Source organism: Leishmania donovani, chromosome 11 (assembly GCF_000227135.1).
Source record: "Leishmania donovani BPK282A1 complete genome, chromosome 11".
Taxonomy (NCBI): Eukaryota; Euglenozoa; class Kinetoplastea; order Trypanosomatida; family Trypanosomatidae; genus Leishmania; species Leishmania donovani.
In genome coordinates this window covers 389932-399931 of record NC_018238.1, presented here as the reverse complement: position 1 = coordinate 399931, position 10000 = coordinate 389932, and the positions used below count along the sequence as shown (strand labels likewise).

At 59.1% G+C, this 10000-nt stretch overlaps 2 protein-coding genes across 2 annotated transcripts; both read right to left on the bottom strand.

The window, feature by feature from the left end:
- Positions 1-2535: 2535 nt before the first annotated feature.
- On the bottom strand, positions 2536-5511 carry LDBPK_110990 (adaptin-related protein-like protein; the record flags this gene model as incomplete). Its single annotated transcript, XM_003859027.1, has 1 exon — positions 2536-5511. One exon carries the CDS (start codon positions 5509-5511, stop codon positions 2536-2538), a length of 2976 nt encoding a protein of 991 aa, XP_003859075.1.
- Positions 5512-7142: 1631 nt separating this feature from the next.
- LDBPK_110980 (hypothetical protein, conserved) lies at positions 7143-8597 on the bottom strand (the record flags this gene model as incomplete). The annotated part of the gene is made up of 1 exon (XM_003859026.1): positions 7143-8597. The coding sequence occupies one exon, from the start codon at positions 8595-8597 to the stop codon at positions 7143-7145; it is 1455 nt and encodes a 484-aa protein (XP_003859074.1).
- Positions 8598-10000: the final 1403 nt, after the last annotated feature.

Sequence of the window (10000 nt, the reverse complement as noted above, 5' to 3'; positions counted from 1 at the left end):
GTCTGTGAGATATGACGAGATAGGGAGAGACGAACACGAAAATCAAATGAAAAAAAAAAAACGAAGAAAATGTGATGTGACAAAAATGAGGATAAAGACGACGAGTAAAGAGACGGAGAGAGCCGAGGGGGAGAGGAAAGTGTGTGTGTGTGTGTGTGTGTGTTGGAGGAGGGGGCTTCTTCTTTTTTTGTGTGCGTGTGTGTTTGTGTTTTTGAATGTATTTGTTTTTCGGTGCTGGGGTCTGGCTTCGTGTATGTATAAGATATAGATGTGCGTATTGTGTGTGTGTGTGTGTGTGTGCGACGGCGTTGGAGCTTTTCGCCTTGCTTCAAGTGCCACCACGTCGACTCACGAAAAAAAAAAGAAAGAGGGAAAAAAGGGATGGTGGCGGTGGTGCTGGTGCTGGTGGTGGTGGTGGGAGAAACAGCACAACAAAACAAACCAAAAAGGAGGGATGGGAACAGAGCAGGGCACGGAAAGCAAGTCACGATAAAAAAATCACAGATGTATGTTTGTTTTCGTTGTGCTTCGTTGCGTGGTAGATTCCTTCGTCTCTTCGCCTCTTGCGGCTGATGGCGTTGCTGCTCGACACGAGTGGGAGGACAGCGCAAGACAAATAATAGAAAAGAAAAATACAGTAGCGAGGAAAAGCAACGGTGTTTCGCACGTTGGCTGACGCAGCCCACTACAATCGAGTGTCTACGCTACGCGCGACACGTATGCACTCCTCTTCCTCCCCGCTTGTCGATTGCCAATGGGAATCCGCGCAACAGAGACCGGTGCAGGGAGACACACAAAAACAAAAACGTTTTTCCTCACACAACCAGACAGGGACACACACACACACAGGAGGGGGAGAGGGAGGAGGAAGAGGAGAGAGAGGAGGGAAACACAACACAACCAAAAAGGGGGGCGCCAGCAACGCGGCAACAACAGCAGTATCCAAAATGAGATTGTGGTTAGAGGGCGCGCAAAGGAAGATGATCGTTTCCTTGTCGTCGTCAAGATTCGTTTTCGCTTGTCTGTTGAGGGGGGCCGTAATAGAGCGGGAACCGGAGATAGCGTTTTTCTGTTTTGTTTTCAGGGAGGTGCGCGAAGAGCTAGAAGCATGAAACTGTGCGAGGGGTGATGAGGAGGCAAAGGTGTACACGACGCGAAAGGGGGGGGAGATGTCAGCAGCACATGGACCGTGAAACGTGTTGGCGTGTTCGTGAATGAGAAGGGCAGAAATGGCAGCAAGGCACAGGAAAACGGGCGAAGAAAGAGAGGGAAGTGAGCGAGTACAGCTATAAGAAAAAGGATAATCACGTGAGACCTTCAGTGCAGCAGTACATCGTCGCTGCCGTCTGCCAAGCACCAGACCAAGCAGTACACGGACGGAAGAAGGATAGAGGCGAAGAGAGGGCAGCAAGGGGCCCTTGCCCTCGGCAGATGCGGCGTCATCGCGCTCGACACACAACACCGCACCGTCAGCGTTGACCTCCTTCCAGGCATCGAAGACACAGTGAGATGGCGATTACGCCCCTCCCACTTCCGAAGCTCTATAGCGAGGACACCCCGTGATTTTCTTTTGGTTTGTCTCCCTCGCACAAGGCAGCTTCCACGCCGACCTTGCTACCCGTGGCGCTAGTTCCGCGACTGCTTGCCTATCTCCGTATCGTTGCTTGCACGTATATGTGCCCTTCAAACAGCGCTAGCAACTGCACAGCAGCGAGCACCGTCATCATCGATGAATGCACACCTACTCGCGCAAGGCTCCGCGGAAGGCGGAGGAGAGACACGCGCAAGCGAACAGAGATACAGAAAGTTGTGTGCATGCAATAGGTATAGCGATACGCACACGGGCGCATGTGAGGCGCTCGCCACCTCTGGCCGCTACCGGTGACTCAGTCTTTCCCTTCAACACGCATCCTCCAAGAAACGACTGGGCGAGAGAGGGGAGGAGAAGAGTTGCGATAGACACGCACTCACACGCACACAGGCATGGCAATGCGCGCCAGCCAGTCCAGCCGTAGAAGCTCTTCTTTCTCTCGCGTGGTCATTCTCTGCCATACAGCATGAGGTCAGTGCTCCCCTCGACACCACCACCACCACCACACGGCCTGCCCCACAGGCGCCCATCACGTCGCGCGCAGCAGCCCTAGACACGCGCGTTACAGCGATGCGGACCCAGTCATCGCAGCACGGCCTCTGCCCCAGACTCTACAAATCCGCCGCCTCGCATGTCGCCTCACAGCCGCTCCCCCATCAGGCAGGTCGCCACGTCGTGCATCCTCCTCGCGGGTGGCACTCAGGCACCCCCACGCCAGTAGACAGTGTGAGGGCCGGGGGTGGGAGACGCTCGAGTCACGCCGACACTCTGCCCACCATATCGATCGCAGAAGCGTGTTCGCCCTGGCAGGTCGCCCCTCCTCCACGCAACGCCGTCCAGGACCTCACGCCCTGCCGCCACAAGAAGCGGTTGAGCACTGGCAGGGATAGGTGGTGCAGCGTTATCGACAGAAAAAAAAGAAAACGTCAGCCCATCCACGTGCGTCAGTCCGTCGATAGCGGACACAAGGCGCGCATAATGAACTCGCCTACATAGGCAGCAACCGGAGTGTCAGCAGAACGCACGCTGAGCGCTATCAGTGTGCTTCCCCTCACGTTCAGCGTCGCCTGAGCCAGCAGACGCTCATGGCCAATCGTTTCGCAGTATAGGAGAAGCACCAAAAGCCCCTTCTCCGGTAGCTCGCGTCGGTGGACCAGATTCAAGCAGTACACGCGCAGCAAGTTCGTCGTCAACCGCGTCGGGTCAGACTTGAGCTCCTGCAGCTGCGGGGGCATGTCCCACACGGAGTGGCCGAGCGCACGCCATTGCTCGGCAAAGAAATGCGGCTCGCACCCGGTCGCAGGGAGCAGAAGGTAGGCTGTCGGGATCGGCGGTGCCAGCACGTAGCGTACTCCAATGCACTCTAGCTCAATGGCCACTTGAAGCTCCGCTGTCGGCGACTTCCTGTTGTTGCACGCGACCAGCACGCTCACCTCTGTCGGCTTGTCATCGCACTCGAGCGACGTCGTGGGGAACACCTGCGCCACACCAAGGCCGAACATGTTCCAGTTGATCTGCATCGTGAGCACGCGGGTGTGGTGCATGTAGTCCTCGCCAGCCACGAGGCGCAGACGAGAGCACAACACCAGCTTCGAGCCCGACTGCGACCACATCATCTCCACCTGCACACCGTTGCCTTGCGCGGGAGTCAGCACCGTCGAGAAGGTCGTGGTGGTCTCACTCGAGGGCAGCACGGTCGCCGCGGCGCCGTGAGCGGTCGTCAAGGAAGTGTTGGCAGCCGTGGCCAACGGCACCTTTGCCGCAGCAGACCCGTTGCTGCTGCCGCCGGTGTACCCGTTAGCTTCATTGTTGTCGCCTTCCTCACCGCTATTGGTGTCCTCATCGTCGTTGACGCCAACCAAGCACTTGTTTGAGCTGCCAATCACGTTGTCTCCGATGAGCAGGCGGAGCGGCTTGGACGTAACAGAGGCGAGCGTGCCGAGCTCCTGCAGGCCGCTACCGGTGCCCGGCTGCTGGGAGGAGTAGTGACCAAGCTCGTCCCAGGAGTTGGCGCCGAGCTTTACCGCCTCCGTGGTCGTGAGCATGCGCTTCGCCACATCCGGGTCCAGGGTGATGAGGCGCCAGTAGAAGAAAGCGCGATCGCGCAGGTCGGGGTACAGCGAGTCCGTGCACGCGCTCAACACCTTCTCCAGCATGGCCTGCGCCCCGTTCTTGATGGCGCTGTTGCTGTCCTTGCCCGGTGCATGGCGAGCGCTGCGCAGGTACAGCTTCGCCAGTGCCGTCATGGTGGCGCACTGGACGAGGCGCGGCTGCTGCATGAACTGGTTCACCAGCACCGAAAGGTACTCGATGACGGACTCGGAGACGCTGTCGGGGTACTCACCGAGCACCCACGCCACCGCCGCCTTTGCCTCTGTCGCCCCCAAAATTGTAAGTGAGGCGCACAAAGGCGGTATGATGTCGGTGAACTTACCCGGGTAGCAGCGCAGCACCATCTGCACCACGACAACCGTGTCCTCCACCAAGTGCGGCACACGCGTGGCAATGAGCTGCCCCAGCTGGCGCACGCACTCCTCCGACAGCTCTGGAAGCATTGTGGCCAGCACGCCAATGGCGTTGATGGCCGTGCGCACCAGCGCGACGTCTGCCTCGCGGGTGTACACCATGAGCTCATCTAACACGCGCAAGCCGTTCTCGCTGTTGGCGAAGCGCACCAGGAGATTTAGCTTCTCCATCTTCACATAGATAGGATCCTCGAACTTGACGAGGAACTTGCTAAGATGCGCAGCCAGGTACGGTGTGAACACAGGTGTCAGGAACTGGGCGATGTTGCGCAGGACCACGTACTGCATCTCAAACCTCGGCGCCTCGAGCAGCTCTACCAGCGGCTGAACAAGAGAGGTGGTATAGCGCTGCAAAAGCCGCGACTGCTCCGCCTCCGGAACGCGCAGACGGGATGCGGTAACCGAATGCAAAAAGAGCCCGACAACTCGGATGGCGCTGAGCACAATGATGGGGCTTGCGTACTGCATCAGTGGCAGCACCGCCTCCAGTGTCTCCTCGCCCTCGGCGATGTACTGTCGGCGAAGCGTTTCAAGCTCATCATCGTCTTCGCCGTGCGCGGCGGGGTGACTGCCGGGCCGCAGCGCGGTCGAAGCCAGCTCCGCGGTGCTGTGGACGCCAGTGCTCGAGGATACGGAAGGCTGAAGCCCGCGGCGGCGGTGACGCTCGCGGCCCACCGCCTCGTGGCATTCCCACATCATCGCAATAGCGAGGCCCTCAAGTAGGTACACCGTCGTCCACTCGTTGCCATGCAACAGCATCTCGATCAGGTGCGGGCGAGCCTCGAGCAGCGCGTAGATGTACGAGACGGGCGCGTTGCGGTACTGCAGCTCCAGCATGGCTCGCACCGCGGACCCGGCGACCGCGGCGTTCTTGTCCTTAAGCAGCCCCTTGAGCTTGTCGAGCAGATCCGACGCAGACGACACGTTTGGTGCCTTGGAGTACTGCTTCAGCACGCCCATCGCGGCGATGCGTCGCACATACGCGGAGCTGTCCTCCAGACAGCGGCTGAGCGGGCCTGTGTCGAAGTCGGCCATGACGGACAGTTGAATACCCGTCATGGTACGCAGGCCGGCGCCGCGGACGAGCGGTGAGTCGTGCAGGGTGTCCTTCACGAACGTGCCAGCCTGCAGCACCGTACGCTCCGGCTGCACACGGCTGTTCTCCATCAAGTACAAGTACGCCAGTCGCTTCATGGTGCTGTTTGCGCTGGAGGTGAGCGCGGAGACTTCATTAAAGAGGCTCGACATGTCCTTGCCCATCGTCATGTACGCTACAACCTGGTAGAGGGCTGAGAGCTGGCGTGGTTCGTTTTGGCTCGCCAAGTCCTCCTTCACCATGGGCGCATCGAAGCCACGGCTGAAGTAAGCCGCGCCAGTGACGAACACGTTCGGCATCGCGCTTATGACGTTACTGTCGGAGAAGGAAAGAAGGGGACAGGTGTGCTGCTATTCCACAGACAACGCGAGTACAACGAGCAGCCCGCGCTGCTTACCGGTCAACGGAGAGAAAGAGGAGCAACCTCAGCTAAAGGAGCAAAGAAAAAACCCACGAAGCGCCCGATAAGGAGTCGAGGAAAAAGACAGAGGTACACACACACACACATACACACAAAAAGCTGCGCCAACGACACGCCGACCGTTGAGACGGCGGTGATCGAAAACCAACGCAACGGGAACAATACCGGAGTAAGGAGGGGAGGGGGGTCGAGAGAACGTTGCCCGTCGCTATTTCTTCGTCCATTCAAAGCCGTACAACTTCACAGTCCCACGACGACCGCGACGAGCGCACACACGACTTCGATACGCGTCGTCAGGACATACACAAGAGCCGGCACACCACAAAGCAATGTGGCACGGCGAAAGTATACAAACACAAATTATAATAATATGGCAACGAAAAAAAAAAAACAGAGAGAAGCAGGAAACAAGAGCGCGAGAGTACGAGACGAGGAGGTAGTGCAGGGGGTGCTGCAAACCTTTGTGCCCGTGACGCAATCCGAGGAGGAGGGGACACTTCATGGAGTGGAGAGTGTCGTATGTGTGTGCGCGTGTGTGTGTGCGTGTCGCAGAGCGGAGTTTGTTGTCAGAGACCGGGGGACGCGCGGCGCGTGCGCGAGTATGGACACCGCAGATGGTGGTACATCAATACGCACGGTAGCCGTCGCGTTGTGGGCAGCAGAAACACGAGGAAGGCGGGAGAAGAAGCAGTCTTTCTTGTGCGTGGATGGGTGTGGGTGTGAGAGAGGGGAAGGATGGGTCTAAGGAAGGAGACAGGCGCGTGTGCAGAGAAGACGACAGCACTGCTACTAATAACGAGAGCGCGCGTGTGGCGCTTGTAAGAAAGGCAAAACGGCGATAAGGGAGACGGCCCAACCGTCGATGTAAGTTCCGTCTTCTGCGTTTTTGTTATCGTTGTTTTCTAGGGGGAGAGGGTCAACCTTGTTCGCCGTTGTGCCACACCAGCTGTGCGCGTTTATGTCTCTTTTTCCTCATCGAACGGTGCACGTTGAGCGTGCTCACCGGACAGCAGTAGCAGAGGGGATGGGAGAGCGAGCGGGTCGGACCGCTGCGGTACTAGCAGCTGAGGAGCTGCCATGTACGCACATGAACGCCGCCACGCTTACTCACGCAATGCTCTGATAGAGGCTAATATCCCCACACACACACACGCGCGGGGTAGATAGGAAGAGGAGTGGGGGAGGGGGAGGCGAAAAGAATGATGCGTGCGGAAGCGCCAAACACTCAAACAACACACAAAAAAGAGGAGAGCAGAGCAGACCTTCGGAAGAAGGACAGCAGGGCACGCCAAAACACCGTCACCCACCAGCAGCAGCAACACCGCGTACGAAGAAGGCAGGACAACCCGACTCAGAGAGAGAAGCTGCAGCGATGCCACGTCCAGAGTCAGCGCACACGGGCCGTGCGCGTTGAGCCTTTTCCTTCGCTGCACCTTTCGCACCCTTTTCTTCGCCCCTGCCCTCCCTCGTTCCCTAGAGTAGTGAAGCCTGCAGTTGGTCCATCAGTCGCTACACAGTGAACTTCAAGCAGCGCGTCGCGTCGTGCAGCACGTGGCAGTCGATCGAGCAGAACAGAGCGGTGCGACAGCGCAAGCATCGATATGACGCAGGCAGCATGCATACCGAACAGAGGTGGTGTTCTCGCTCTCCCTGCACGGCGTCCTCGCTCCCTGGGTCGATGAAATCCACCTGCCCGCCGTTCGCCAATCCGGTGGCATGGCCCGAATCGTTTTCCTTCCGTCGGCTGCGGCGTTTTCGGCTGCCGAAGACTTGCTCAGGTACGGCAAACGTGAAGCCGGCAACGTGCACGGTCCTTGTGGCTGCTTCTGTTGGCGTGGGAGACGGCGCCAACAAACTTCGTCGAGGCTTCTCTTTGTGCCCCCACCCCTCCTCCGTCGTCGCGCACCGTACAACGTCGCGTCTGTGCACTGGTCCCGCCGTGAGTGCCTCGTAGCTCGGACAGAGACTGTACACTTGTAATAGAGGGTGCGGCAGCACCTCTGTGTCGTCGTCACTGTCGACATACTTCGCCTCGCTCGACACCGTCGCCGCGTCTGTCTTGCGTGAAGTCGACGACGCCTGCGCCCATGGCGCGCGCGACTCGGGAGAGAGAACGCCGTTAACTATCTGTGGGGGGAACTCCAGCATGGTGCGCTCCCACTGCCGAACGAGGCGGAGCTCTGCTTTCAGCTTCGCTACCAGTGAGCTGCACGGATCCGGCCTCGCCGACTGTGCCGCAGAGTTGACCTTCCTCTCCGCCTCGGCATCGGCTGTGTCGCGGCAGGCGCGCTGTGCTCCTCGCGGACGCTTCCTCGCCACCGCCGCGCCATCCGCAGGGCTTCGTCGGACCGACGTCACCGTCACCATCTCAGAAGGGTGCCCCCAAGATGACAGCGATGTTGGTGGCAGCGTCTCTGCCGAGAACGCCTTTGCCTGCGGGCCCCCTCGCCTTGCTTTGGGGCCGACTCCACGTCTTTCGGCAGTCTGCACGCCTCCGATGCGATTGACGCCTTTGTCATCCCCATCTGCAGAGTCTGCGGCGCTACCGTCATCGCCGCTGCTGCTGCAGATTACTTCCTCCCACTCCTTTGCCGCCGCGCGCACCGATTCGAGGTAGGCCTTGTGCTGGTCCTGCAGACTCGCGGTGAGCGGGATGCGTGAGCCGTTGAGGAGCGCGTCCTCTGACGCTCGCGTCCCTTTTCGTGCCTGCCCTCGCTTCCCACCGGCCGCCGCCGCAGTGGCGCCAGACGCTGTCGATGCTCCTCCACTACTGGAAAGCAAACCGATAATGGACGACGCTGGCCCATCAAAGGTTCCATCGCCGCCCACAGTGCTCTCCCACGCGTCTTCGCCGCCGATGCGCTTCAGAGTCGCCCCCACGTCGACAAAGGCATTGTCCTCGCTGAGCCGAGCGAGTCGTTCTAGCTGCTCAGCACTCCTGCCGCCACTGCACGCTCGGCTCATTCCGTCAATCCACGCCCGCGGTATGTAAGACACCCGGGAGACCCTACACGGCTTGGTGGTCGTACACGCACTGGAGCCTCTTCACAGAGAACGTACGCGCGAGACAGAGACAGACGCTACCGCGCAAAACGCCACTACATGCAGCCCCGTGTATCTCGTTGTGCTTGTGTGTTTCGCTATGCGTCGGTACGCCTACGCAATCGTGAACCGGCAGAGAGAGAGGAAGAGGGAAAGATGACTCCTGCCCTGACGGCACGAAGGCAGAGTCGCTGAGGAGGAGGCGCAATGGAGAAAAGCATAAAGGAGCGCAGGCAGGAGGAGAAGAGACGGAGAAGTCAGAGAAAGGCGAGAGGCGAGAGAGAAAGACGGGCACCTCTCGACCATAGGCGCCCGTCTTCGAGTGCGGGTCGGTTGGTGGGTCGGTCGAGGACACCAGGAAGAGAAGGCGGGGTGCAACACACACACAACGCGAAGCACACGACGCCAGCAGAACGGAGAACGGCTTACAGCGAAGACCCAGCGGGGAGCGACTGTGCGCTTCGCATCTATTGGCCCCAAGCCGCGTGCACACGCACCAGTTCCTCTCCCTCGCTCGCTCTCCGACGAGTCATTCACCTCCATCGCCTCTTTTCAGTGCGCAGCGTAGATCACGTCACTGCCCTTTGTGAGCTGTTGTGGCGCATAATTCGTCCTTCTTCTTCGTTTTTCCACTTTTTTTTCTTTTGTTGTACGCGAGGTGGGCGAGGGATTCGCCCGCTCGGTTTGAAATCAGAAAACAAAAGAAGACAGAAACTCGAGTGCCGCAGAGACGGGTGAGGAGGGTCGAGGGAGGAGGACTTTACGGCATACACAGAAAAGAAAATTAACAAAGGGATCGTGAGAGAGAGCGGGTCGAGTCACAGACGGCTCCGTCCCCGCACATACTCATCCACATGCTGATCGACAGACGCACACACATACACACATGCGTGCAAGGCGGGCGTCCATGGAAGCGTGGATGCGCACAGACCCCTGCTCTCCTCCTCGCCTTTGTCTCGCTCACCCTGGAGCGAACTCCCTCATCGCTTACACTCCTTAACACCACAGGAAGACGACATTGACGACGATCGGCCGTGGATTGGCACCTCTGTACACAAAGAATGTACACGGGATGGAAAACACGCCCTTACCGGTTAGCCTTGGCCACGCGCTCCACCTCATCCTTCTTCTTGATGGCGTACGAGTTCGAGCTACCCTTGGACGCGTTCACGATCTCGTCCGCGAGGCACTCCGGCATCGACTTCAGGTTGCGGAAGGCAGCCTCGCGCGCGCCCTTGCACATCTGGTAGATCGCCTCGTTCACACGGCGCATCGGTGACACGTCCACGGCCTGGCGGCGCACAACACCACCGGAGCCGACGCGG